The sequence below is a fragment of the Drosophila bipectinata genome, chromosome 3R (assembly GCF_030179905.1).
Source record: "Drosophila bipectinata strain 14024-0381.07 chromosome 3R, DbipHiC1v2, whole genome shotgun sequence".
NCBI lineage: Eukaryota > Metazoa > Arthropoda > Insecta > Diptera > Drosophilidae > Drosophila > Drosophila bipectinata.
The window spans coordinates 28,585,948-28,613,858 of record NC_091739.1 but is presented as its reverse complement, the minus strand read 5'-3'; the positions used below and the strand labels follow the sequence as shown (position 1 = coordinate 28,613,858).

General features: G+C 43.3%; 4 protein-coding genes across 22 annotated transcripts in view; 1 reads left to right on the top strand and 3 right to left on the bottom strand.

Annotated features, from left to right (window-relative positions):
* Positions 1-2,798: 2,798 nt before the first annotated feature.
* On the bottom strand, positions 2,799-5,477 carry LOC108119830 (organic cation transporter-like protein). Of its 2 annotated transcripts, XM_070281566.1 has the most exons (6): positions 5,338-5,477; positions 4,703-5,207; positions 4,246-4,643; positions 3,790-4,195; positions 3,479-3,714; positions 2,799-3,345 (listed from the first exon to the last, which is right to left on the bottom strand). In XM_070281566.1, the coding sequence occupies exons 2-6, from the start codon at positions 4,876-4,878 to the stop codon at positions 2,924-2,926; spliced, it is 1,638 nt and encodes a 545-aa protein (XP_070137667.1). In that variant the 5' UTR covers positions 4,879-5,207; positions 5,338-5,477; the 3' UTR covers positions 2,799-2,923. The 2 variants fall into 2 exon arrangements, with proteins under 2 accessions (XP_070137667.1, XP_017088712.2); XM_017233223.3 differs by lacking the exon at positions 5,338-5,477 and having other exon boundaries at positions 4,703-5,238.
* A 667-nt stretch (positions 5,478-6,144) lies between these two features.
* On the bottom strand, positions 6,145-8,527 carry LOC108119737 (organic cation transporter-like protein). Its single transcript, XM_017233043.3, has 6 exons — positions 8,319-8,527; positions 8,066-8,252; positions 7,751-8,009; positions 7,056-7,473; positions 6,487-6,993; positions 6,145-6,419 (listed from the first exon to the last, which is right to left on the bottom strand). The coding sequence occupies exons 1-6, from the start codon at positions 8,459-8,461 to the stop codon at positions 6,308-6,310; spliced, it is 1,626 nt and encodes a 541-aa protein (XP_017088532.2). The 5' UTR covers positions 8,462-8,527; the 3' UTR covers positions 6,145-6,307.
* Positions 8,528-10,243: 1,716 nt separating this feature from the next.
* Cpr92A (Cuticular protein 92A) lies at positions 10,244-11,754 on the top strand. Its single transcript, XM_017233090.3, has 2 exons — positions 10,244-10,567; positions 10,713-11,754. Exons 1-2 carry the CDS (start codon positions 10,559-10,561, stop codon positions 11,442-11,444), a joined length of 741 nt encoding a protein of 246 aa, XP_017088579.2. The 5' UTR covers positions 10,244-10,558; the 3' UTR covers positions 11,445-11,754.
* Positions 11,755-13,815: 2,061 nt separating this feature from the next.
* The window catches only part of Dys (Dystrophin), a 131,225-nt gene continuing 117,129 nt past the window's right edge, over positions 13,816-27,911 (bottom strand). For 9 of the 18 annotated variants that reach the window (XM_070281393.1, XM_070281394.1, XM_070281395.1 and 6 more), the window contains 11 exons: positions 18,577-18,836; positions 18,316-18,516; positions 18,117-18,250; positions 17,700-18,058; positions 17,256-17,639; positions 17,074-17,194; positions 16,576-17,006; positions 16,212-16,512; positions 15,221-15,541; positions 14,794-14,823; positions 14,475-14,696 (listed from right to left, as the gene is read on the bottom strand). In XM_070281393.1, coding sequence (XP_070137494.1) covers positions 14,813-14,823; positions 15,221-15,541; positions 16,212-16,512; positions 16,576-17,006; positions 17,074-17,194; positions 17,256-17,639; positions 17,700-18,058; positions 18,117-18,250; positions 18,316-18,516; positions 18,577-18,836 — 2,523 coding nt within the window. In that variant the 3' untranslated portion in view covers positions 14,475-14,696; positions 14,794-14,812. Of the gene's footprint in view, positions 14,697-14,793; positions 14,824-15,220; positions 15,542-16,211; positions 16,513-16,575; positions 17,007-17,073; positions 17,195-17,255; positions 17,640-17,699; positions 18,059-18,116; positions 18,251-18,315; positions 18,517-18,576; positions 18,837-21,861; positions 22,919-27,911 lie in introns of those variants that run through there. The other 9 variants (XM_070281399.1, XM_043212507.2, XM_070281400.1 and 6 more) reach the window with 3 other exon arrangements.

Genomic DNA, 27,911 nt, shown 5'->3' with positions numbered 1-27,911 from the left:
TCATGATTTTGGCCAAAAATCGACCCAAAATTTTATTTCCCAACTTTTACAATATTTTGGTCCAGGTCGAAGCTACTAGGATCCCTGATTGGTTAATGGTATTCCTTTTCGAAATCCGATCCGAATTGTCTGAAATATTGACTAAAAGGTGTCTGGAAATCTCGCATTTTAGCCATCCAATAATCTTAACTCCATGGATCTTCCATGGAGTGTCCATGGATCTTTTTCGGGGAAAATGCTATATTTTTGTAAATAATAATGCGATTTCCGATTGATATACCTTTCCGATCTTAGATATTCGAGAATTATCATTTTCAATCAAAACCTGGCCATCGAAAATCTGACCCAATTTTCGAAATTTTTCAAAGGGGTAACATCATGATTTTGGCCAAAAATCGACCCAAAATTTTATTTCCCAACTTTTACAATATTTTGGTCCAGGTCGAAGCTACTAGGATCCCTGATTGGTTAATGGTATTCCTTTTCGAAATCCGATCCGAATTGTCTGAAATATTGACTAAAAGGTGTCTGGAAATCTCGCATTTTAGCCATCCGATAATCATAACTTGGTCAACACAGTGTCCATGGCTCTTTTTCGGGGAAAATGCTATATTTTTGTCAATAATAATGCGATTTGTGAATGATATACCTTTCCGATCTTAAATATTCGAGAATTATAATTTTCAATCAAAACCTGGCCATCGAAAATCTGACCCAATTTTCGAAATTTTTCAAAGGGGTAACATCATGATTTTGGCCAAAAATCGACCCAAAATTTTATTTCCCAACTTTTACAATATTTTGGTCCAGGTCGAAGCTACTAGGATCCCTGATTGGTTAATGGTATTCCTTTTCGAAATCCGATCCGAATTGTCTGAAATATTGACTAAAAGGTGTCTCAAAATCTCGCATTTTAGCCATCCGATAATCATAACTTGGTCAACACAGTGTCCATGGATATTTTTCGGGGAAAATGCTATATTTTTGTCAATAATAATGCGATTTGCGTATGATATACCTTTCCGATCTTAGATATTCGAGAATTATCATTTTCAATCAAAACCTGGCCATCGAAAATCTGACCAAATTTTCGAAATTTTTCAAAGGGGTAACATCATGATTTTGGCCAAAAATCGACCCAAAATTTTATTTCCCAACTTTTACAATATTTTGGTCCAGGTCGAAGCTACTAGGATCCCTGATTGGTTAATGGTATTCCTTTTCGAAATCCGATCCGAATTGTCTGAAATATTGACTAAAAGGTGTCTGGAAATCTCGCATTTTAGCCATCCAATAATCTTAACTCCATGGATCTTCCATGGAGTGTCCATGGATCTTTTTCGGGGAAAATGCTATATTTTTGTAAATAATAATGCGATTTCCGATTGATATACCTTTCCGATCTTAGATATTCGAGAATTATCATTTTCAATCAAAACCTGGCCATCGAAAATCTGACCCAATTTTCGAAATTTTTCAAAGGGGTAACATCATGATTTTGGCCAAAAATCGACCCAAAATTTTATTTCCCAACTTTTACAATATTTTGGTCCAGGTCGAAGCTACTAGGATCCCTGATTGGTTAATGGTATTCCTTTTCGAAATCCGATCCGAATTGTCTGAAATATTGACTAAAAATATTGACTAAACAATGCGATTTCCGATTGATATACCTTTCCGATCTTAGATATTCGAGAATTATCATTTTCAATCAAAACCTGGCCATCGAAAATCTGACCCAATTTTCGAAATTTTTCAAAGGGGTAACATCATGATTTTGGCCAAAAATCGACCCAAAATTTTATTTCCCAACTTTTACAATATTTTGGTCCAGGTCGAAGCTACTAGGATCCCTGATTGGTTAATGGTATTCCTTTTCGAAATCCGATCCGAATTGTCTGAAATATTGACTAAAAGGTGTCTGGAAATCTCGCATTTTAGCCATCCGATAATCATAACTTGGTCAACACAGTGTCCATGGCACTTTTTCGGGGAAAATGCTATATTTTTGTCAATAATAATGCGATTTGTGAATGATATACCTTTCCGATCTTAAATATTCGAGAATTATAATTTTCAATCAAAACCTGGCCATCGAAAATCTGACCCAATTTTCGAAATTTTTCAAAGGGGTAACATCATGATTTTGGCCAAAAATCGACCCAAAATTTTATTTCCCAACTTTTACAATATTTTGGTCCAGGTCGAAGCTACTAGGATCCCTGATTGGTTAATGGTATTCCTTTTCGAAATCCGATCCGAATTGTCTGAAATATTGACTAAAAGGTGTCTGGAAATCTCGCATTTTAGCCATCCGATAATCATAACTTGGTCAACACAGTGTCCATGGCTCTTTTTCGGGGAAAATGCTATATTTTTGTCAATAATAATGCGATTTGGGAATGATATACCTTTCCGATCTTAAATATTCGAGAATTATCATTTTCAATCAAAACCTGGCCATCGAAAATCTGACCCAATTTTCGAAATTTTTCAAAGGGGTAACATCATGATTTTGGCCAAAAATCGACCCAAAATTTTATTTCCCAACTTTTACAATATTTTGGTCCAGGTCGAAGCTACTAGGATCCCTGATTGGTTAATGGTATTCCTTTTCGAAATCCGATCCGAATTGTCTGAAATATTGACTAAAAGGTGTCTCAAAATCTCTCATTTTAGCCACCATTGATCTTAACCTAAAATTAAAGTTTTATTTTAAGAAACTTTTCATAACTTCGTCATTAGTGAGAATACTTAATGTAAGCAAAGCTTTCACCGAAGTTCGGGTTAGTCCGAAGTTATTTTACCTCTCTAACGTTTTATTTTTTCATAAGCATTTATAGGTGTAACTTAGATGTATACCATATATCTATCGATATCGACCCTTGACCGATAACAAAATAGACTTAAACAAAAACATCCATTAGAAATAAACTGACGAATCCGAGGGCATTTTTGCGTTCTGGGTGGCCAGGGTGGTGGCCGATTGTGTCCGCTTCTCCAAGAAACTGAATGTGTACCAGCGATCGTTCTTGCCAAAGTTTTCTCCGTCATCCAGTGAGGTGGGAAGGGCCCGATTAAGCGTTTCCGGCAGCAGAAGACACAGGCCAGCACCCAAAAGTGACAGGACTCCCAGGATGATCTCCGGAAGGGGCGAGAAAATGCTTCTGGTGAATAGGATGTATGCGCTGAAGAAGGTGAAGGCATACCCGGCCACATGCACTGCGGCCACTCCCTGACCCCGAACGCAGGTGGGAATCAATTCCGTGGCATACTGGGCGCCGGAGTTGTATGCCACCGTCACTCCAAAGCGTCCGATCACCGAGAGGGATACCAAAAGTGTGGCTAGGGGAAGATAGAACTATATGAGATGGGCGGTTCCAGTCTTTTGATTAAGTGGATATCACTACTGAAGTCTAGACTCATTCATGGATATTTTTCATTGCTACGTTATTGTAAAAGATCATGGTAAACTTACTCTTACTCGAGGTAGACGCAGCAAAGAGAAGACCGCCGGTACCGGAGATGAAGATGCCGCTGAGGAGCAGAGAGACGGAAGCCATCGCCTTGCGTCCGATGCGATCTTGGAGGGCGATGATCAGGAGACAGGCGGGCAGAATGGCGGTGGCGCTGAGAGAGAACATCACAAATGGCGAGATGCCAAGGCCCTGAACATTCCGCGACACCGCGTCGTAGCAGAGGGTGATGACCATTCTGTGGCGCGTGGGAGAGATCACATAAATGCAATTCAATCAGAGGAGGCAAGATCTTGTCTGGTAGGCTACTCACGACTTGAAGAAGAGTATGAGCGTGTGGCGGCGTAGGCGGGGTGTTTGGAAGAGGTGCAGCAGGTGGGGCGAGGCAGGCTGATTCTTTTGGCTGTACTTGCACTCCTCGATGAACTCCTCGAAGGCGCTCTCCTCCACCACCTTGCCATTGATCCTGGCCACCCGCTTCAGGCACCTCACCGCCTTGTCGTATTTCTGCTTGGCAATGAGCCACTGAATGCTCTCCGGGACGACCAAGTAGAAGAAGGGCACCAGAAGCAAGGGCAGGGAGGTGGCCAGCAGGAATCCCCGCCAGCTGCCCGTGAGTACGGCAATCCAGGGCGCTGCCATCGAACCCAGGCAGTAGAACATCCCGATGCAGATGCTCAGGCCGAGGGTACGCAAGGATGGACGCATGTATTCCATAACTATGAAGATTTTCTTTTAAAAATTAATTAAAATTCTAATTCAAACTCACCCAAAATATACATCATCACGAAATTGCTGTCCGTGGCAAAGCCCGAGATCAGGCGAAAAATGCAGAAGAGAGTGAGGTCCGTGCCCATAATAGTCAGTAGGTTTCCCGTCATGGCGATGAGGTTTGCCACGATCAAAATGGGCAGGCGTCCCACGATGTCGGCCAGGCAGCCGAGGGTCAGAGTGCCGATCACAGACCCCACGAAGAACATGGACTGGCCAAGGGTGAGCTTCCAGGCATCGGCGCAGATCCAATTCATTTCGCTGGAGAAGCTCTGATAGCCCATGTAGAGCTCGTAGTCGTAAGAGTGGCAAGTATGAGGGGTACTGCCATTCTGGCTGAGTGGCCAGCAGCTTGACTCAGCCGGCGTCTCACTGGAGGGGAAACCATCTGCACACCTAGGCGGATGAGTAACGCATTAAGTATTCGCAGGGCTGCGACTCCCAGCGAAACCTACCAGTATTTGGGCACGAAGCTTATGATCGTCTGGGAATAGTAGTGTAGGGCCGAGAGCACGTTGATCAGACAGAAGAGGAGCAGCATGAGGAGCTGCAGCCTGTTGCAGTCACCGCACTTCTCTAGGATCTTGTCCACCTCCAGCATGGTGTTCTTTCGGAATCGCAACACTTGCATCCACCGCTCTCCACTGATCACCGGGAAATGGGATGGTTTCGTCTCCGGAGGGATGTCGGACTCATCTTCGCCGCCGTTGCATTTGCGACGCTCTTAATTTTGCTTAATTTTCAAAGCCAATTAGTACGCTCCGAGATTGCCAGACTGAGCTCTGGAATGAATCGTACTGATGATGTTTGACAGCTTGTAGCCTTTCGTCAAATTTTGTGTACTGTGTGCTACTGCGGATTTGTTTACGTTTTAGTTATAGCGCCAGAAGCAGACGGGCATTAAAACTTTCTGTGTGTCGTTAAAAAGCGGCTAGTATTTTGGACGCAAGTATTTTGTAACTGGGAAAATAAAATCAAGTAAATAAATGGGCAAATTAAATAAGCCAGGTGACTTTTGTGTTTGGTCGATACGAACACATAGGTTTGTCAAGGTAAAAATTTTAAATGGATTACAGATTCATCTAAATACCTTTATGCATATACACATGTACATATGTGCTCTGATTTTGCTTTCTTTTGAATATTTGCGATAAGAAACATCCGAGTAAAAGCACTGGATTAGAACTCCGTATAGTCACTGACCGAAAATCGCACGCCTCAAGCTATTTACGAAATTGTCAACCGCACGAAACGAAAGTAAAGTTTGATATGAGGCTCTCGACTTGCCTGCAATTGTATTTTCGCGAAAATAAAATTGCACAAGCCATGTAGAATGAGAGGAGGAGAACGTATCAACCAGAAGATACTTATTAAATCTCATTCATGGATTGAAATAAATTAAAATGCAATAATAATTGACCACACATGTTCGTAATTTATAATACAAGCCTGTTCCTTTTATGTATAACATATTTTAATAGTTAGTACTTAATCCAAATTCTAAATATTAATCAAGGCAGTGGCGCATTCAAAAAATTAGGCCTTTGATTTTCCCAATTACTGGGGATGAGGAGATAAATATGGATTTTTGAGGTTACTGATTGCAAACATGCGATGCCGCTTATTTTCAGTGATTATGGCGACAACTTCTGGTGTGACGTCAAAATTCGGTGGAGATTGCACGTCAGAAGGTCATTATTTGATTTTGAATGAAAAATAGTCCTGAAAAGACTTCCAAACAAAAGACTCAGCTTAGACAACAGCTTATGATGTAATCTCTTAGTGGATAATTTATAAATAATACAGGGCATTATTTGTTTTCCATTGGTTACCTTTATTAAATATTATTTAAATCACCAACCCATTTTCTGTTTAAAAACAAACAAGCGTTGTTGGGTAATTTTTTGAATCACAAACCTTTACTTTCGAAATTTCTAACTATTAATCAGTCTTCGATCAAATAATTTAACAAGATGACAATGTGCCATTTACAATGATCGTTTAAAATCACGTCCTTGCCTAGTTATTTTCTATCCTGTCAATCACTCCATATCCTCGTCTCAGGCGGAGCCAGTTTTCACATTTGTTCGCTTCTTCTGAAGGCAGGGAAAGTAAAAAAAGCTCTCGTTCAAGGCAAAATTCTCCCCGTCCGCCAAGTTTTCAGGTAGTTTTCTGAAAGTAATTCGATTTATAAACAACCATATATGTACTTTGAATCACAATTGAGTGCAAAACTTACTTGTCCAAGGTTTCCGGCAATGTGAGACACAGACCGGCGCCGAAGAACATTAAGATACTGATGAAGATTGAGGGGAGGGGCTTGTAGTACTGGGCCAGGTAGATCACATAAAAGGCGAGCGAACTAGAGGCCAATCCCACCACGTGGATATTGGACACCGCCTGCCCCCGTACACTGGTAGGAATTATCTCCGCCGCATACTGGATCTCAGCATCGTAGGAAATGGTGGCTCCAAACCGACCCAGAGCCACCATTACGGCCAGCAGCAGGGCATTCTCTGTTGGATCCAGATGCGCTATCAGAAGTCCAGTAGCCGTGGTGATAAGTCCGCCCACGAACAGCGCGGCACAGGCCATTCCCTTGCGGCCAATTTTATTTTGGAGCAGCAGGATGGCTACTCCGGCGGGTAGGTAGACCACTGAGGTGAAGGAGAAGAGCTTGAAAGGCGAGGTTCCCAGGCCCTCCATGTTCCGATTGATGACATCGCAGGAGAGGGTTATGATGACGCTTGATTTGGAGAAATTAATATATTTCAACTCGATGTATATTTAGAGAGGTTGGTAACTCACGATTTTACTAATAAGGTCAATGTGAATCTCCGCAAACGTGGTGTTAGAAACATCCCCAGAAACGTGTCCTCCTGATCGCCCAGCTTGCTAACCTCCAGCTCCTTTTCCCGATAGTGCTTGACAAACTCATCAAATACAGATTCCTCCACCTGGCATCCATTGAATTTGGCCACTCTTTTCAAGCTGGCCACCGCCTCTTCGTACTTCTTCTTGGTCAACAACCACTGAGCACTCTCGCAAATCAGAAGGGGATAGATCAATACCCCCAAAGCCGGGAGGGAGGCCAGCCAGAGGTAGTGCCTCCAGTTGCCAATCCAGATGGCTGCCCAAGGAGAAGTCATCAGCCCGAAGCAGTAGAAGATGGCCAGGATGATGTTTAGGCCAAATGTTCGACTCTTGGGGCTCAGGTACTCAAAGACTAAAGAACGGTACGAGGATTAAAGCTACATTTATGGATTAAGTTACAAGTATGTATTATCCATAATCATTCATAAATGTTTCTGCATTACATATGCTTAATCACTACCTCCAGCTACCGGAAATCGGTTGTAAATCGCTATCGATGAGTATTCATATTACAAGTGTAAGCGGATTTAAAAGTAACTGGTGAGTAATTTAATTGCAAATGAAATGGCCAGAAGCGGAACACTTTCATAATATTGTTTCTATTTTTAAAACAAAACACAGACGCTTACCCAATATATACATCAGATAGTACATTGTATCCGTGGACAATCCAGAGACAAATCTTGAGGCGGCAAACCAGGGCAACGTGTTAACAAATGATGTCGCAAAGTCGCCCGCGGCGCCGCAAATGGTGGCCATCAGAAGGGATGGCAGTCGGCCGATCCGATCCGATAGATAGCCAAAAGTGATTGTGCCCACGACAGATCCAATGAAGAAGAAGGACTGACCCACAGCTGGATGGTGGGCTTTGTCACAAACCCACTTTAACTATGGAACACTTTTGTTTATTCTGTGTCGTCTAACGAAGACGCCAGAAAAGTTACCTCGGTGGTGATGCTCTCATAGCCACTTTCCCGATTGAAGATCCAGTTCCTGCACTTTGCATCATCGGCTGCTACTCCTGTGCCATTGACTATGCCCAGCAGGAGCGTGCAGGCGGGGGCGGAGACATTGGAGTACACAGACCGAAGTTCTTCCACTTCGAGACCATAGAGATCGTCGTGGGAACACCTTTAGTGGAAAGATTTCATCAGGAGAGCCTTTTTTAATCACTCTTTTCCCACATTGATGACTCACCAATGCTCCGGCGTGAAGGTGATCAGTGTTTGCGAAAAATAATGTAACGATCCGAGTATATTTGTGTAGCCGTAGAGCAACAGGAGCACCACCTGGAATCTCCCGTAGTCCCCGCACTTGTCCAGCACCTGACTAAAATCCATGGGGCAACGTTGCTTGGCTTAGAACCGAAGTTACCGACTGGCAAGCTCAAACTGTCCCGCAGCTACGGCGAAACTGCCGTAGAAATAGTAATTAATTTCCCTTTGGCTATGACAAACAACATGTTTTTTGCGGTCAAAACAGCTGGGCGGGCATTTCGGAAACGAAGATATACTTCCGACTGCCGTACCAGGGCAGATATAGACCATCAGAGATGGCACATCTATCGCAAAGGTTTATGTCTTATATCAGTTTGTGCCTGTTTTTCTTTAATTATATGAATGTTTTAGGGCTCTGATCGTTAATGGTTTTCCGCAACCAAATGTTGCACTATCGTGACATTCCGGTTGATCAATTGCTTTGATCTTCAGGCTAAAAATAGTCCATGTCCACTAAGTAGTGGGACATCGACGGACAATGCGACGATGGCACGACTTTGATTCTTTGTTGCAGTGGCTTGTCGCATACTCAGCCTCGATGGCAACCGCGGAGTAGTTGAAACAATGCATGCAGCTGTCAGTGCTTTTCCAGATTGCAGATACAAATTTGTGGCCATAAATTAAGCTCACAAAACGGTAAACACAAGAATTGTCGCAAAGAGTTGGTTGTGAGAAGCTGGTAAGGGTATTCGTCGGATACACGGGAAATTGTAAAGCAGAAAGTACGGAGTCCTAACCTTTGCTTAGTGGTCCGCTTTTAATACTTGATCACAATCAATTAAGATTTTTTAATCCATATTGGTGATCTCACCCTAATGATTTATTCAAACATATTTAAAAAAAAAAAAAACCTTTTAATTAATTTGAAGTACAATTTAATTGGAAGCCACATTAGATTTGAAAACCATCTGATGGTTCTACAATTAATTTAATTAAAATGTTGACATATTTTTCTGTTGGAAAACAAGTGACAAAATCGAACCAACTGATATAATAAAACAAAAAACCCCTTAAAAGTTTACTACTTCAGTTACTTAATGCCTAACCACTATTATACTTTACAATTTTTAAAGTGCAAGTGAGTATACCCCATCTGGGAAGGGGATTATTAATGACATTATTTGCTCAGACCGAGAGTGTTTTTCGGCACGTTGACCTTTCGCTTTATTAGGTGGCTTTGGCTCCGGTCCGCTCCAGGCACTCTTAATTCAATTGTGGACCGAATGACCTTTTGCACATGCGCGGCAACTGAAACTGCAACTGCCATTTCCAATTCCTACGGCTGCGATCGGTGTTCAGCATGTTCTTACCCAAGAAGTTAATACTGGTAAATATTGCTAATTACGCGGAGAACGGAGCATGCTGCAGGTCCTCTAAGCCAGGCGATGCAAATTTAACATTTCAATTGTCTGAAGCCAAATAAATTTTCACATAATTGGCCAAAAGCCGGTGACCAACTGGGAATCGAAGCGCGAATCGAAAAAGTGAAAGGGCACCGGCACAGCTCTGGCTGGCTCTTGGGGTCCCTTTAAATGGTTTAGCGGAAGAATAACCTTTCTAAGTCGACACGATAACTGCGCCAAAGTTGAAGTCGGGCACACGATTTGCCGCCAGGTGGGCAACCGGCCACCCCATCCTCCCCCTCCTGCTCCACACTTACAGTGGCGGTGCGTCAAATAGGCAATGGAAGTATTTAAAAGTGATTTTTTTAATTTAATAGGAGTTTATCAAGGAATTAAGTTTTGTTTTCATTTAGCTGTATTATTTAAAAAATTTATTTAAGGTTTTATGACTAATTTTAATATGGCCAAATAAAATAATACAAGGGTGCTTAAGCTTGTAACTTCAAGTGTTAGTGGAACTTCGACTTTTTGCCGGGGTCTCTGAGCCATATGCTTGATCGTTGGCCCCCGACTAAGACTCTGGATCGGAAATTAGTTTATTGCTTTGGCTGCACCATGTGAAGCAGGCGACATTTGCCGCCAGTTGGCAGTATAAATGGCCAGAACTCCGAGCCATGGCTTGCAGTTTTGTTTTTGGCTTCTTCTTGCGCGATCGTCGTCGAATTAAACGCTCCTTGGACCACTCTCTGATTAACCTGAGGTGGTGTGTCTGTGAACTGTGAGCGAGCTGAAAGGATACCCGTCCAAGGACTACGTTATGCTGAAGGTGTGGCCACGTGTTTGAATTAAATGTGATAATTATACAACCAGAATCAGAACTAAAAACAATTAATTTAAATTATAATTATAAATAATGTGAAAAATAAATTAATGTTGTAGTAATTCTACATTGACCACCCAAATATTTCCAGATTTCCCTGCTGAGCGCCGTGCTCGGCATCGCCTATGCTGGTGTGATTGGCCCCGGACCTTACTATGGTGAACCAGCTGGCCCCGGGCCTCTACACGGTTATGCGCCCTATGCCCCACCCCATGGACCCTTGCCTGCCCACTACGCTGTACCCAAGCCAGCCGCTCCAGAGCCCTACGACCCTGACCCGAAATACTCGTTTGGTTACGACATCCAGGATGGATACACCGGCGATCTGAAGTCTCAGCACGAGACGCGTCATGGCGATGTGGTGAAGGGCAGCTACTCGGTTGTGGATCCTGATGGCACCAAGCGGACAGTCGACTACACGGCGGATCCGCACCATGGTTTTAACGCGGTGGTGCGCAAGGAGCCTCTGGCCTACAAGGCCCCTGCCCACCTGGCTCCCGTTATTGCACCAGCTCCTGCACCCGCTCCGCTCCACTTGGCTGGTCCTGCCCCAGCTCCACCTCTGCCGCCCGTTCCCAAGGCCCCCCTGCTGTCGTATCCCTTGGCTTTGAGTACTCTCCACCGGGCCGCTCCTGCTCCAGTACCTGCTCCGGCCCCGGTCCCTGCTCCTGCTCCCATTCCAGTACCAGTCGCTGCGCCAATCCTGCCCTCCGCTCACTTCCATGCGGCCTACCCGGCACTGGCCCACAGTGCGTATGCCCACTACCCGTCTCCGGTTCCAGCACCCGCTCCCGTTGACCCCCACGCATACTACCACCACTGACTGCCCCACAGGGCACCCACCGATCCGATCCGATCTGATTTGATTTGATTTGAGTTATTTGTCTTGTGACTATTGCACGCAGCTTACACTACTGACCCAAAACTAAATCTCCGGCTCTTTCTGTGCCAAACAACGCTCCACTCTACTCAACCTCCTTTGCTGTGTTCTTCGAGGGATTTGATACCGATCCAGTATATAGATTGGTTAAGATACACCTAGCCTATGTACATATCTTTAGCATATGTTGTTGAATGGTTAGTCTAGAATCTAGTAAAAATAAAACGATAATGGAAACAGAAATATAAGTTTGTTTTACTTACATTCTATTATAGTATTATTCCAAGCTGCTTTTATTCCAAACACTCCCAAGTTTAACGCAATTGATGTGTGTTTTATTTATTGTATCAACTTTCGCAATGTTTTCATATATGTATACGTTATATGATATCGTATGTGGCATATCTCATATGTATAATTATTCTGATTATGTATAAATATATGCGTGTGTTGTATATAAACGATTCGAGTATGTCACCATAAGTTTCATATATATATTTATATATATATGTATAAGTTTAGTTCAATGCATATTTCCATATGTATAATGTATATAATGTTTCATTTATAATACGTTCTATGTACGAACAGATTGAAATGTGAACGATATCGTCAAGACTGCGACTCCACTTTCATTCCCCTGTTGCGAGTGCATGTTGGTCTCGCTGCACTCTTTAGATATAAAATTTAAATACGATTATAGTCCTTAGTTTTGTAATAAACGGTATCAAAAGATAGGTACAATTGAGTAATGCCTGCTACCACTAAATTAATTCGAAGCATCTATTCCAACACAAACGGTTAACTGCCAAGCTCGGGGCATATCTGAATCTGTATCTGTTTCTTTGTCTATCTCCGATTGTTTTGGTGTGATTGGTTATTAAAACTAAGGTCTGGGCTGGGCTAGGCTAGGCTGGTGAGACATACAAAATGCAGTGCTTTACAGTTGGACACAATTTTGCTAAGTTGATCTGCTTAGAATAAGATACTAATATACGATAATTAAGCGGCTAATATAGCTCACAAATATTCCTTGACAAGTGTATAATATTTATAATTCATAATTTCTTCGTTGATTGTTTGGCTTTGACTCGGAACTCTTCCTCCGCCCTCTGATTTAAGATTTAAGTTTTTAAGATTTCCGATCTCTCCATCGGCATTATGCATAAGGTATCATAATAAATCTATCATAGACAACCACTGTATGATGAAGACTATTTCGGGATATGCTTGAATTGCTTTGCTTGATATCGTCTATCAGTATAAAAATGGGGGCAAACAAATGGCAGCTTTGGCTATTCTCAACTCAGATCTCAGTTACAAGTTACTGGATGCTGTTAAATTCGTCCTCGACTACATACTCCTAGAAAATGTACTTGATCTATATAGATATATTTGATGTATGTATAAGTATTTGAATGGGATATGTTTCTCTAATGATTAGATAGTTGATTTAAGCATTTTGTTTCGGTTTTGGTTCATTTGTTTATAACTTGAAACGGAGGGTTTTCTTTTTATTAAACTTGATTGGTTATTGGTAGGACTTCCAGTTCACATTTTTTTTCAGTTTGGACATGGTATGGTTAATGGTAATGGCTAAAAAATACTCATAGATGTGGGACATTTCACTACACAGAAGTGATTGAAAATTTAGCTAACTGCATTTGATGATAGCTATATCTAAGTATATTCTTGTATATCTCCATTTATAATTAAATCTATATTTGTAGTCAGTTTTTTTGCTAAGTGCTTGGAAATTCTAGTGACCAGAGAACCTAATCAGATTTAACCAAAACGATAGTCGATAGAGTATAAATAATAACAGTTCCTAAATCTTGTTCCATATTGTCCTTCTTTCGTACTAAATTTTTCCAAAATTTCGTTAACTAAGATTGGAAATTTCAAGAGGGTTCAACTAAGTAGATCTTATATCAATATCTAGAAATATCTGTGTGAGTATCTAGGTTAAAACTTGTCTCCCTTTCAGTTACATCCTTTGCGTATATTCATGTGAGTATTGTACGATATTGGGTATCAAGTTAGACATCTAAATTGATCGATTCGATTAGTACTTTGTGGTATTTAGGTATTTTAAAGCAGTTTCAATATCATTTGATTCGTCTGTTTATCTGGTTAATCCTTGTGTAATTTGACTAGTTTCAATTGGAATGGAGTGGATTATCTAATTATGTTATGGTTCTGGTAATTTAATAGATTCAATTTGAATATGTAGATAGAAAAGGTGGTCCATTTAGTGATCGTTTTCGTCAGCATATGATTATGTTGATAGAGATGAGGAATAAAACCGAAAATATAAACCAAATAAATGATAAGTTTTTATTTTCAATAATAGTTCTTTAATTAAAAACATTGCAGCACACTTTCAGTTAGCACAGATATTAATATTAAATAATATTAAGAAATAATACACAAGAACTCGGAATAAATAAGGATGCAAATAAAAACTGATTTCGCTTAGAAATGTACATTTTCACGCTTATTGTATAAGCTTTAAAATGATATGGAGGCCAAACGAAAAAATGTTTTGCCTTAGCTTTTTGCTTTTTAATATTTTAGTTGATTTTTATCAGTTTTTCGTTTTTGAAAATAGTACGAGCTATAACAATTTTGCATGTACTAGCAATTATGATTATGTTGCTTTTATGATATAGGTGTTTTCAATATTATATCGTAGGTATGTATGTATGTGTGGAAGTTATCGCTTAACTAATCTTTAAATCTTTTCTGCATTCTTTCCAGCATTCAATATGTTTCTCTAACTTATGCATCGATATATGTATATAATATATATAGATTTGTATCTTTTCATAACTACTAAAAGGTATGCTCGAAACTCTTATGCATCTGACACTTTCTCGCTAGCATAGGTATAAATAATGTACCACAATAGTTATATGGATTTATCATTAGGTTAGTAGTAGGTATGTGTATTTAGAATTGTTGCAGGCCAGCAAATCTATTGGTTGATTTTCAGTTTTTCCTCTATTCGTTTTTAGAAATTTAAGTATCGAAGGTGTTATTTTTGCATTTCCACGCAAGTTTTCTCCGTGGTTGCAGTGGTCGTCGTCGTCGTTGTTGTATTCGTGGTGGTGGTGCTCGACGTCTCGTCCAGATCATCGTTGATGCTCTCCATTTCCTGCTCGGTTATGACAGTCACCAGGCCACTAGCGTTCTCTGTTTGGAGGTAGAATAAAAAAATAATTAGAAATAATTTCTTTTTAACAATATCGCATCTGAAAATATGTAGTGACAACACAAATTGTTGCATTACCGATTTAATCCAAAACTTTCTAGGCAAGATCTGTTGGGTGAGGGATATTGGAATGAGAGCAGAGGAAGAGAAATATTCCAGATTAGTATTGAAAGAATATAACACCAAACAAACGACACTCAACACTCAAAATATGTAAGTTTACAATCCAAATTCAAAACATAAAAGAAAAACATAATATGATACTTTTAACTTAAGAAACATAATCTCAATATTTTTCAACAATTATATACAACCTAGAAAATATTATATTTTGTCCACAAGAAACATAATTGAAAAGAAACATCAACTGAAAAGCTAAGGAAGTGAAAATAAAAATCGAACGCTCAAAAGTATGCAACACAAAATGAAAAGCTAGTCCAACAGTCGCTGCCCGAAAAACGGGCAGCCTTCAAAAGGTGACAATGACTGCCAGCAATTTCCGCACCGTTCAAATGCTGCTGCTGTTGATGCTGCAAGAGACTGGAATGCGGCGGCGGTGGGGGGCGTCCGTGGCCGTCGTCCCCCAAATATCCGGCCGACGTCTGCATGCCGCCGGACATATCGATGCCTCCGTTGCCTGTCATCATGCCCCTTCCCTGCTGCGGATGCTGCTGATGCTGCTGCTGTTGCAGTTGCTGCTGTTGCTGTTGATGCAGGGCGTTGAGGGCACCGCTGAGCTGGTGCTGATGATGCTTGGCCGCCAGACTGGCCAGCTGAGCATGTTGCTGCTGCAGCTCATTGTTCATCCCCGGCAACATAATTCCCTCTGTGCGTTTCCAATTGCGTTTGTGTTTGCGGTTTCAGTTGCCACAGTTTGGAAGTGGGGGATATCGATGGGGTGGATATTAAAGTGGGTATGGTCAAGGGATGGGGCAGGGATAGAGCAGGTGGAGCGGAACAGAAACAGACAAGAACAGCACACAATTAGAGGTTAGTTTGCTAGAGAGCCTCTTTGCTAATGCCTGTGGGGATATGCCTGTCACTCTTTGTTAGTTGGCATGCTAAACATTGGTGTATGATAGGTATTCCCGAACAATCAAAATCTATTATCGTTCTATTTTGCTCTGGGCGAGTATACTGTAGACAGTATACTGTCAACTGTAGACAATTGCTTTAACTCGCAAGCCTTTCAAGACCTCTATAAACTTAAGTAACTTAAGACTAGATTCAGAGATCTCTAATTAAACTATCAATTGTCCTCCTGATTAATTTTGATAAAACCATTTTTGATTTATATTCCAAATTAGTTCTTTTAACAGTCACATTTTACAGACATATGTACCCCAATTATAAGTATATAAAATAAATGCCTATGTAGTACATCTTTTGAAGTCTCTAGTAGAGACTCTCTACCAATAAAATTTTTAAAATCCTTTTCTATCAATCCCAACTGCCAACCTAAAAATGCAAAAATTTCCCATTTCCCATCTACTCACTTGAATTGTGCTCGTAGTGTCCATTTTGCTGGTTCATCTTGGCCGGGGAGTCCGTGTTCAGTTGCGAGGCGGTCACCGAGCGGGTCTGCAGGGTGTTTGGCTTAGAGTTGAGGGCGGAGCCGGGGGCGCTGGGCAGACCGCTGCTGGTAGCACTGCTGCCTCCCCCGTTGGGCTCGTCAAGCAGCTGGCGCAGTCGTTGCAGCTGCGCCTCCAACTGTCGGTTGTGGTCCTCCAGGATTTGCATGCGCGCCTCCAGGCGTCCCTTGTGCTGGCGCAGGAGCTTGGCCTCTGCCATCATGTCCTAGAATCGAAGGCCGTATATTAATTACTTGAACAAAATTGAACAGTTGAATATGAAACCCACCTGTCCTTGCTCGCCTTGGCCAGAAAGTCCTGTCATGCTGGAACTGGAGTGCTGCATGCCATTGGAGTCTTCCGGCGTACCGCTCTGCTGTTTGGTGCACAGCTGCTGGTACTCCGCCTGCAGGTTGGCATTCTCCTCCTCCAGATCGCGAATAATCGCCTCCAGTTCTTCGCGCTGCTCGGCATCCATGGCGGCCATCACCTGAACCGGTGACTTGGGAGCGCTGCCGTTGCTGGTTCCTGGCAGGGCCTGACAGTACTGGGCTATCAGCTGGTGCTCGTCGTCGCTGTCCGGCGTAGAGTTGGATCCAGTTCCGCCGTACTCCACTTGGGCCAGCCGCGAGGCGTACATCTCCAGCCGGGAATGCATGTCGTTTTGAAGCTGGTGCGTCGTGTGCTGCGGGCTGGGCGCAGGACTTTCCAGAGCGTCACCTGGTTTAGGAAATAAATACAGATTAGAAGATAGTTCAAGGATCTATAAGTTGGTTTCATAACGTACCCTCCAGGACACTCTGTACAGGCAGATAGCCAACGCGAGGATGTTTCTTAAAGTATTTGCGACTCTTGAATTTGTTCTTCAGCGCACGTCCAAAGTCACGCACGTCCTCGGTGGATGTGGTCTATAGAAACATTAATTATTTTAATTTTTTTGGATATTTATGCTAGAATCTAATCACTCACCGTGGTGCAGTACTCGTGCATGGGATGTGTAAGCTTGTGGTTTTTGGCATTTCGACCGAAGAAGAAACACTTTTGGCACATGTCGAAGTTGAAGCATTTGAGGCATCGGTACCTGAATCCCACGATGGGGTACTCCTTGCAGATGTTGCACTTGGCCTGGTGCTTGGCTGCCTCCGCTGCCGCCAGCCGATGCAGCACCGGCAACCACACGAGACTCTGCGGCTCGTGTTGCAGCCAGCCGAGGAAATGTTGCAGCTCGATGGAGATCTCCTGGTTGCCGTCAATGGCCTCCTGGGATATGCCTGCCTGCTCCAGACAGGACCTCACCGAAGGCTCGATGTTGGAGCCACCAAAGGCGGCCACCTCGCCGAGTTGTCGGGGAACCTATTGTAACGATATTGATCTCAGTCTCATTGATTGTAGTTAATTGAATGTGTGCCATACCTGTATACAATCGTGCAGGAGAAGTCCCAAACGCCTCTGGTCCGCCCTACGCTCGGTGTCTGCCACCAGGCGGAAGAGATAGCGATACTTCTCCTCGAGGTGACCCTTGCAGAGGAGAACCAGCCCGACCTTGAAGCTGAGCACACGGATTTGGCCGGTTCGCTGCGAATCGTAGACGTTCAGGATCCAGTTGATGGCCAGGTCCAGCATCAGCGTCAAATCAATTTTATCGATTGTCACGTAGAGCGAATGCAGCACCGTGGTCATGTCGGGGATGTCGATCAGTTTGTCGTTCTGGGCACGCAGGCCATGTCGGTCGAAGGACTCGCAAGCGGTGGCCATGCTGATCCTGTCGAGGGCTAATATGGCAGGATAGTTAGTTTAGATTCTATATGAGATGGAAGTTTTATCCCTTACCCAATCGCTTTTGAACGGAACGCAGTTTCATTGCGGTTCTGTAGGCCGAAAACCGAATCTCGTTGAGGTCCGCCAGGCCCTTCATCAGTTCAATCATTTCTGGATGGTCCCAGTGCGTTGTCTCGCGTTCGTGGCTTTAATGAAACATATTTTCTTATATTATTTGTTCATCCAAAATTTTCATCATTTGTTAACTCACTCGATGTAGTAAGGCACGTTGGCGGAGGTGGTGGCCCGCTCCCATGGCGGCTTCACGCTCTGGCCGAGATTGGGCAGCGGTCCAATAGTGCCGCTGTTGGACGTAGTCCGTCCGTCGTCGCCGTTCTCGTGGGAGTGCTGGGCTCCGTTCTGGCAAAGGACCTTCTGGCGCTCGTCCATGGCGATTTGCAGGAGTTTCATCCTTCAAACGACAATCCATTAAAATAACGATTTAAGTCCAAAGGATTAGGTAAGTACTCACCGGGTGTTCAGGTCCTCCAGCTTGGAGAGGCAGGGCGTGGGCACCAGGACCTGGTTGGCGGTGAAGAAGGACTGCTGCTCGTTGCAGTCGTCCAGGAGGGCGCTGGCCGTGGTCATCTTGTCCCTGAGACGCTGCAGTTGCTGCATCTGTTCGTTGGCCTCGCCCACCGAAGCGGGCGGCAGCCAGGATGTTTTTGTCTGCTCGGCCAAAGCAACGCGGGAGCTCAAGTCCTCCAGAATCTTCTGGAATTGACGCATTTTCTGAAAGAACATAAGAAATACAAAGGAAAATGAGTTACAAAAGCTACTCGCATTTTCAGATGAGGGGATTAGACGATGTAATTTGATTATGTGAGTAAACGGCCACTGGTTTAGGTACTCCCGCATCCTTAGTGCGGCTTCCCATATGCAAAAATTTCAATTTGCTGCTAGACAATTACCACTGAGAAAATGCATTTAATCTGCATACCTACGTGGTACCGGATGCGCAGACAACCTGCATCTATTGTGCTGCCTGGAACTTTAATTATTATTATGAGCTTTATGGGGGCTTTGTGCTCGAATGAAAGGATTAAAATGTTGGCCCAAGTTTGCCTAACAAAGAACGTAGTAATGGCGGGAAATGGAGGAGAAAGGGTTTAATTTTAATCTAATCTTATCAATTTTATTAAAATAAGGTGTAACCCTATAGTAGCTTCTTGTCTTCTCCCCTTTAAAGATGGAGATAGTTTTAAAGAGTGTGTGTTCAGTTGGTTCTTCATTAGCAGTTAACAAAAAGTCAGCTTATGCTTTAACGTTTATGTTTTTGGTATGTACTGCAGAGGGAAACCCGAATTTCCCTTCGGCACTCGGTACTCCTCAGCTCCTTTAGCTTTTCTCACTTTCAGCGCTTTCCGCTGCGCCAATTTGGTGCTTTGTAACTCTAAACTGCAAAAGGCATTGGCTGCGGCAGCGGCAGGAGGTGCAACAGAAACAGTAGCAACAGGACGAAAAGGAGCAGCAGATGCCGCACACGTTTCATTTGGCCCATTTCGCCCTGAACCCATGGGAAAATTTTCGCTTTTCAATTTCCACCTTGGCACCACATTTCCCGCCCAGCTTTTCCATTTCCATAACCGTGCAACAAAAACTTTCATTGCCTTGGCGCTTTGCATGCAACAAGCAAAATGCATTTACCTTGGCAAAGCACAAGTTTCTGCCACCCGCAAGGACTGCAGGGCGGAGTCCTGCCTCCAGATCTTTGACCCCCCAATCCACCCAGTCCACCCGATCCACCCACTTTGCCTTCTTCGTTTACTTTATTATTTCATTTAGTTTTCTCTTTCCCGACATCCTCCTTTCTCCTGCTCCTGCTGGCTTCTGTGTAGTTTTTTAATTTAGTTTTCTTCGAGTTTGTGTTTTTGATTTGGAACTTTTGCCTTAGCTTTTCCAGCCTTTAACTCTTTTTGGTACCCGGGGCAAGTTTTATGCCCCATAATGCACTTGTCCGTGTGTTTGCAGCCATGTATTTTGTTGCTGCAACTTTTGTTTGCGGCATTTCCCGAGTGACGTCCAGTGATTGTTGCATTGTGGCTCCTTTTAGGGCCTTTTTGTTTTAGGCCAGGCTAAAAGTTCAAATGTCCATAAATATTTACAGAGTTTTACTACGAGGGAAATACTAATGATATTTTGATGTTTTCAACAGAAAACTTCCACAGAGGTGCTTCAATATAGTTATTGCCATAATTGTGTTTATGTGGAAGTAAGGTAACTATTGTTCAAAGTGTAAGCTTTACTTTATTAATTAAATTTTTGCAGCCTACATCAAGGATTCCTTTTTGTTGTGGCGTACCTGAGTTGCATTACACCCCACCCTAGTTCGTCCTAGTCCTCCTCGCACTTCTCCTTGCTGCTAATTACGCATACAAATTATTTTCTGCAACTCCCGTGAAAAGAAAAGCCTTTGTGTGCGGCTGCTTTGAGAACGGCATCCCGTTTCTTTTTTAATTAGCGACGCGGCAAGTGCAGGCAACAAAGCCGCCCCGAAAGGCTGCGGCCAGCTCGTCGTCGCCAATCAATATTTTGATGTTTACAATAAATACGCAATCTCCACCACCACTGCCACCGCCCCCACTATTGGCAGCCCCCATTAATTAGTGGCAACAGGCCAACAAAGGCATAGAAAAGGAAGAGGGGCTGGCTGGCTGATAAGAGGGCAATGCACTTTTAAAGCCACCGCCTTGGAAGTTTAATCACGGACCATATTGTGCATTGTCCATGGCAACTCGGCGACTCCAAAGGAATCCTTGCAAGAGTCAACAAGGAGGAGGCCACACGGAGGTGCCGCATTCGTGGGCGTTTGCCCATGGCGTCTACTTAAAAAGTGCAACTCTGTGTAATTTAATACCCTCCGTTTGACTTCATAACAATTCCTTGGACCGGCTTCCACCTGCGGCTGTCGAGCAGGGAACTTGGTTAAATAAATAAAGCCAAAGCTGTCGCCATATTTTCTATGGCATCACACGCCCCCTGAGCTTATTTAAAATGCTTTGTACTCTGCCTGGGAAAGGGATGTGCACGGGGAAAAATTAATACCAGTATACATAAGTAAACTTTAAGTTTTATTTTCAAAGGGAGTCTCAAGTGGGAGGCTCCTTGAGACTTAGTCCTAGTAACTTTTATCTTATTTTCCCCTCCCTCACAAAAAACAATGAACATTTCTATCTGTAATTGACATTTTACGGAGCTGGGAGTGCAATACCAGCAGCACTTTAAATGCCATTTTAAGAGATTTAAATCAATCATAATATTATGTGAAAGCCCCGACTCCCTATTTTATCCCCTCTATTTTACTTCTTGCCCAGTGAAGCCGTAAACGGAAATCCTCGCTTGCATTAATTAATTGAAATTGCAAGTGAGACTGTAAAAGTTTTTCGCTCAAAGGGGGTCAGGGGATTGGTCAAAAAAGGAGAACGAATGAGGACGAAAAGGAAAAACTCGGTTAGCAGTTTGTCATTTTTAACAAGGACATGTCTGCGTAAATAAATCAGAGTGAATGGCAGTGGGTGGAAATTAATCAGGACTTCAAAGGAATTGATTAAAAACTGAGATGCAACAGCAGCAAGGAATAATTTTGATGAAAAATTTTACATTAAAATGGTAATTGGATTTAATTTTCAAGAGATTTATGTAATTAAAGTAAAGTAAAGTAAAGTAAAGTATAAACTATTCTTGAAAAAACATTACTGATTTGTATTTATACTGCGCTCTCAATATTCTGGCCACCACTGTTAGCCAATACACAAACCTCGTTTTCATCGCGCAATATTCCAACGACCTGGCGGTACATGCGCTCGGCCTCGTTGTTGGGATCGTAGTTGGAGTAGGTGTCGTCCACGAGGGTGATGTCGCCTATACGCCAGAGCTGCTCCTCGGACGAGGATGAGTACAGGGACAACATGTTGCGGCGCCGCTCATCGGCCACGAGCTGCACCGATGCTGCAACATTGACAGGCGCTGCCGTAGTTACTTCTGTGGTGGACTGATCCTCCGCTGCCCGGGACTCTGCCTCGTCACACCCGCTGCTGCTCAGTTGGGAGTAGCTGAGACTCAGCTCGTCCAGCTCCTCGCCCTCCTCCTCCTCGTCCTCATCCTCCTCGTCGTCCTGCTCCATTTCGTGCTCCAGTTCGGTGCCTCCGGTGCCACTGTCTCCGCTCTGCGAGCTGGCCTTGGCCTTGGCCACACTCACACCCACCCCGCCTTCAGAGCCCGCCCCCACGTTCACCACCACCATTTGGTTCAGGTGGTTCAGCTGATTCACGTGGCTGCCAAACTGGTGGGACTCATTGCTGCTGCTGCTGCTGCGACTGCGACGCTTCATCGAGCGAAAGGGGGAGAGGAAGCGACGACGTGTGCTGCTGGTGGGCGTGGCATAGGGCGGGAGCAGCTCGATGCTCTGTTGATGGATCTTGGTGGAGGGGGCCCCTGCATATCGTTCCAGGGACCTTGACTTGGCTCCGTTCCCGGACCGTCTGGTGTGGGAATTTTCAATAACCTCGCCGGCTTCGTCGCTGGAACTGTTGGCAATCGCAGCCGCTGGGCCGCTGTTGGAAAACAGTCTCATCCTGGAAGACTATTTTCCAGCCTTCAAGTAATCGTTAATGTTGCTTCGTTTTTTTATTATTCTGCTGCCTGGGCTGTCTTGCAGCTTCTCCTTTCTGCCAAGTTAATTAATCTTGTTCTATGCAGATTTCTGGTTTTTCGCCGACACAAAAAAAAGAGTGAAGTAACCACTAACTTAGGCACTTGGTTGCATCGTTTTAGGGCACATTCTTGCGTAATGAACGTTGTTTTTATGCGCTTATCTATTTATATAAACCGGTTCGACAGGATTCTGTGTTTATTATTCCGTTTTCTCTCTTCGCGCTGGGCAAATATGACAAAATGCGATTGTGTGTGTTTGGAGAGTCAATAAGCCACTAAATTACGCCGAAATTCCCAGCTCACGCCCTTTCGGGCGGCCCCCCACCCATTAAGAACCCTCTCACCCCCGCCAAAAACTCTGACTAGCGTTAATTAGCCAGACATCGTGGAGTTGTTTGTCAAGCAAAGAGGTTGACTGCATTCTGTTTGCACAATTGTATCTGGCCGTCTCACTCGCGTAAATTATGTTGGGCAATATTTGCCCGCCGATAAGCCAACTCCAATGTTTCAGTTAAGATATTTATTGTCCCTGTCTTGGCGTTCTGTTTTCCGTTTTGTTCATGGCCAAGGTGCGATAAGTGGAGGGGGACAAGCCAGGGGGAAAAGTGGGCAAGAGGGTGTTTGGGAAAAGCCAATAAAAAAGTGGGATAGGTTAGTGGAACGATCATATAGTTAAGAGCCAACAAAGGACAGAACTTGTTAAGAGAAGGCGACAAATTCCTGGGAATTCCCAGAGAAAAAGTAACTTTGTATACCTAGTTTTCGGTTAAAGGGGTTTAGTTTTTTAATTAACTTGAAATTATTTTCTCATTTCCTACTGGAGATTAATCTAAATTTGATTAACCGACTCTACAAATAAACCGTAAAATAATTACCAACTTTATTGGCTTTCCCACTCGAGACTGCAGACTACAGAGAACTTAAATGAAGTTGTTTTGGTTTCAATGGGAAATTTAACCCGGCCAAGTCCGTCTCAAGTGAATATAACTAAGCAATGACCCCGTGGAATGGATATAAAAAGAATGAAACTGTAAAAAGTGCGAAAAGAAAAGGCCTAAAAAATAGATGACATTTCAGAAAGAAGAACTGACTGGAAAAATAACCACGAAAACTAAGCAAAATGGGGGTACAAGGAGCATGAGGTAGACGAAAGCTCATTAAAAATTCTAAGCTGTAAAGCAAAACAAAGTTTTAAATAAAGTCCAAGGGGGTGGGGCAGGTGGCGGTGGAAGGAGAAAAGCCGGGAAGAGACAAGTAAACTAACAAGCCATTGACAAAGACTCGAGTCACTGCCGTGATGAGTGAGTGCGTCCCAAAGAGTGACGAAGATAAGGTTACCAACCAAAAGAGATGGCTATAAAAAAGAAAGAAAGAGAGAGGTAGAGGAGAAATGCCAACGAGTAATGCCGGTAATGACATTGTAACGGTATTTATTACAACATTACGACGAATGACAAGTGTCTAATTAGTTAAAGCAACATTCCACTCGCTCTCACTCCCCTTCCTGTCTCTTTTTGGTTCTGCATAAATTTCGTGTTTCTGGAAATTCTGTTGCAACTTGCAACATAAATACCCCCTACCACCCACCACCCAGCAACCCTCTACTCCCTTGACAACTGACAGTCTAATTGAAAATTATTGTTGCATGCCAATTGGCGCAAAATGTTTATGGCACGAGCGAAAAATATGTTTGGGTCTGGAATTATACATTAAATATCGGATGCATTTTTTCCACTTTACTATTAACATGTTTGAATTACGAAATCAGGAAAAAAAGAACGATATGATGGTTGCATTTCAATTTGATTGATGTACTTTGTGGCTACGTGAGGGAAATCCCAATGAATATCATTATAATTTTCACTTTTTCCCTGCCGAGGCGGCACTCTCCGCTGACTTGCATACCAAATCCCAGAACCCCCGCATATCCATGGTGGAATATGAATTGATATTGATAGAATGGCCGGATGATGTGTGCGGAATGTATTTGTTATTGCTTTGGAAATGCAAATATTTTCTGTTCGACTGCAAAAAGGATGCACTGGCTAGCCCTCCTCGCCCATCCACCCGCTAGATACATTTTTGCCAATAATTGAAATGCAACAACTGCATGGATGACACTTCTCTGAGCAATTTCGGTAAAATAATTTACAGGGATTGACAATGATTTCTACCGATTTTGAATCATTCGTCGCACACACGGAATCTATTTGAATGTTATCAGTGGAGCCGATCAAAAGTCTGTTTTCACTTTCGGTTAGTTTTTGGGGTTTTTGGCGAAACTAATCCCCATGCGCGGCACATGCGAGGGAGCCAAACTTTTTACGGACTTCAAAGCCCAGAAACTACAATAAATCACCAAAGTGAGAAACGGCGGGGAGTCTTAAATCCGTTTACCTGGCTTCGATGCTCGGCTTTTGTTTATCAACAACCAAACTAATTAAGTTGGCCAGCACTAGAGACCGAGAGTTTTAAAGGAAATAGAAAGCCCTGCGGTCACACTTTGTGATCTGAAAGGGTCCAGAAACCCAACCAGATCTATAGAACGGGAGTGCTGAGTCATGGATCGCAGTGGAATATCGTTGTGAAAATGGCCCAACATAAATCAAAAGCGTCACGAATCGTAGATTCGGGTTCGAGTACCCAACCACGTGCTTACGATAATTGCAATTTGATTGAATCGAAGTGAACTGAAGTTGGGCTTGAACACAAGCTCGGTGTGCCCGGAATTTTTGAACAGGGTACCGGGAGAGAGTCATTCAACTTTGAAAACAACAAATAAGAATCCGAATCATGCAAAGCCGCGTCTCTGGCGGATTACACAAAAGCCCAACCGGAAATTTCAGCTGGAAAAAGAGCAGGAAAAAGAAGCAAAAACGAGACACACAAAAAAAAAAAAGTAACCAAAAAAATAAAAAATAAAAGCAAAAGTGCATTATGCGACCCTCGGTTGTGGGCTTTTGTTTAGTCGGTCTCGCTCTGTTTGGTTTATGCATTTTCACAGAGCAGTAGAACTCCCCCCAGTGATTTTCCCTGCCTTCCGAGTTCTGAGTGGCCGACCATGAATAATTTTCCAGTTGTGACTTTTGTCTTTCGATTGTCAAATCCATACAAATGATAAACAAAAGAGAAGAATGTGTGGGCGGACGGTTTGTTAATGTCTTTAATAGGGCTAACACTGATACCGCTGATTTTTGGAGGAGATAAGGCGGCTAAAGTTGTTCAACCGATGGGGCAATGTCTAGATTAGAATCTGGTTGGGGTCGGAATTTATATGACATGCCATTGTCTCTTTTTTGAGAGAGTTTTTAATTAGGAAACTCGCTCTCTAACCTCAGATTGAACTAGCCTACAAGTTTGCCAGGTTTCCACATAAATCAAATTCCCTTCACTTGTGTAACTCCAATCAAATCAATAAAAAAACATGGACTTTTATAATATTTTTTTCCTTTTTTTTTTCGACCCCATGCTCTGGGGGCTAAAGTGGGGAAAACGCGTAAAAAGGAGCGGAAATTTCATGCGTCATGCGGCAAAATTGAAACCACAAAAGTCACTCTAGGCCACGCCCCCGAATGTCAGTGAGTTGCAAGCCCCAAACATATGCGAATATTTCTATTCTATATGGAGGGAAGGCCTCCCCCGCTGGCACCCCGCAGCTTCCTGAAATTGGCGTTGAAAAATGATATCAAATTTGTATTTGCGGGACCGGGCGGACAAAGTTGTCGCGGAGCAAATAAACTGCGACCGACTGGCAATGCCAGAATGGCAGTGCATTGGCATTGCATTTGGGCCAAGTTACCCAGTTTCAGTTGAAGCGGCAGCGGCAGCTTCGGGGGGCAAACAGAAAAATAAAACAGGGCCAAAGACTTTTTGATGGCCAGACTGTGGACTTGCCCATGGCCAGCAATAAAAGTCAAGAGTGCCAAGCGACATGGAACAATTTATCACGAGCAAATGATCAAAACAAGCCAGCCAGGGCAGAAAAAAAGGGGCAGGATGGGGAGAGAGTCCTGCCCGGGGCGGTGGGCTGGCAGGATAGGCGGGGCCGGCAAGGCTTCGACTTTGGCTTTGACTTAAAACGAATTTTCATATCAATTTCGTTTTGGGTCGAGGACTTGGCCAAGTGGGAGTGGAGGAGGAGAAACGCTTCGGATTCAATTGTTGAATTTTCCGCCCAGAACGTGGCCGCAGGCGAAAATATCGTGGAAAATTTACAAGATGTTTTCGTTGCGATAAATAAAGTTGCAAATGTGAACTGCATTTACTGCCTCACCTCCTTGTAGAATGGAAACTCGACTCCCCACCATTCTAATCCTCGATAAAGGCGGTTGTGGCAATTTGACTTTAATGGCCTGCTCTACGCATTCGCATTCAAGCAATTGAAGGTCTGCATCTGTATCTGCGTATCCGAGTATCTGGGTATCTGCATCTGTGCCTGGCTGGCTAAACTGGTTCAAATGGTGCCCGTCAGGAGAGCTTCGAGACATGTTTATTGGCCAATGCCTGTTCCAGATACAAATGCTTCATTTTCGCTTTTCGAGTGGGAGGAGTTTTCCGTTTTATTTTTCGGGAAGTGAGTGTGTGTGGCTTCAGTTTGAATGACAATTAGTGTGTTCCTCTACAAACCAGCTTTAGGATGTAGATATAATCAGAGCCAGGTCTCCTCTTTCCTGCCGGCAGCAAAAGTAATTTTCACAGCATTTTATGGCCACGCATTTGGATTAATAATAAATGCAGCCCCACCCGCTTCTTGGGCTCTTTTGAGTGGGTGGAGCGCATAATATGCGAATATTTATGGCTCTAGTAAAATGTTATGCGAGATTCCCTGCCTTATGACAGCTGCAGGAGCACAGTGCCCGGCTGCCCGACTCCGACTCGGACTCGGAGCGGAATAAAATTAGTTGAAACTTTGAGGTTGCCGACCACTAAGGTGTTGACCCCGTAATCTATTCAATTAGAGGACCTGACCACCGGATGGTCTGGAAAAAGTGAGAAGAGTCCTGCACGTAGCACGTCGGAATGGGGAAACGTGAACGGAACAGGGACAGACTTGCATGTGCTGGCCATTGTTTGTGAAAATTATTTTATAATCATTTTATCACATTTTCCGAGCAACTGCAGAGCACACAGCTGCCAACAGCAGGAGCCGGAGCT

Excerpts from the sequence above, each read along its gene's own strand:
- LOC108119737 (XM_017233043.3), bottom strand. The coding sequence starts at position 8,461 with ATGGATTTTAGTCAGGTGCTGGACAAGTGCGGGGACTACGGGAGATTC. Across the intron at positions 7,474-7,750 it reads CTATCTGATGTATATATTGG|TCTTTGAGTACCTGAGCCCC; the intron begins GTAAGCGTCTGT and ends ACCGTTCTTTAG. Across the intron at positions 6,420-6,486 it reads TTGCCGGAAACCTTGGACAA|AAAACTACCTGAAAACTTGG; the intron begins GTAAGTTTTGCA and ends AATTACTTTCAG.
- LOC108119830 (XM_070281566.1), bottom strand. The coding sequence starts at position 4,878 with ATGCAAGTGTTGCGATTCCGAAAGAACACCATGCTGGAGGTGGACAAG. Across the intron at positions 4,644-4,702 it reads AGCTTCGTGCCCAAATACTG|GTGTGCAGATGGTTTCCCCT; the intron begins GTAGGTTTCGCT and ends TCATCCGCCTAG. Across the intron at positions 4,196-4,245 it reads CGTGATGATGTATATTTTGG|TTATGGAATACATGCGTCCA; the intron begins GTGAGTTTGAAT and ends AAATCTTCATAG.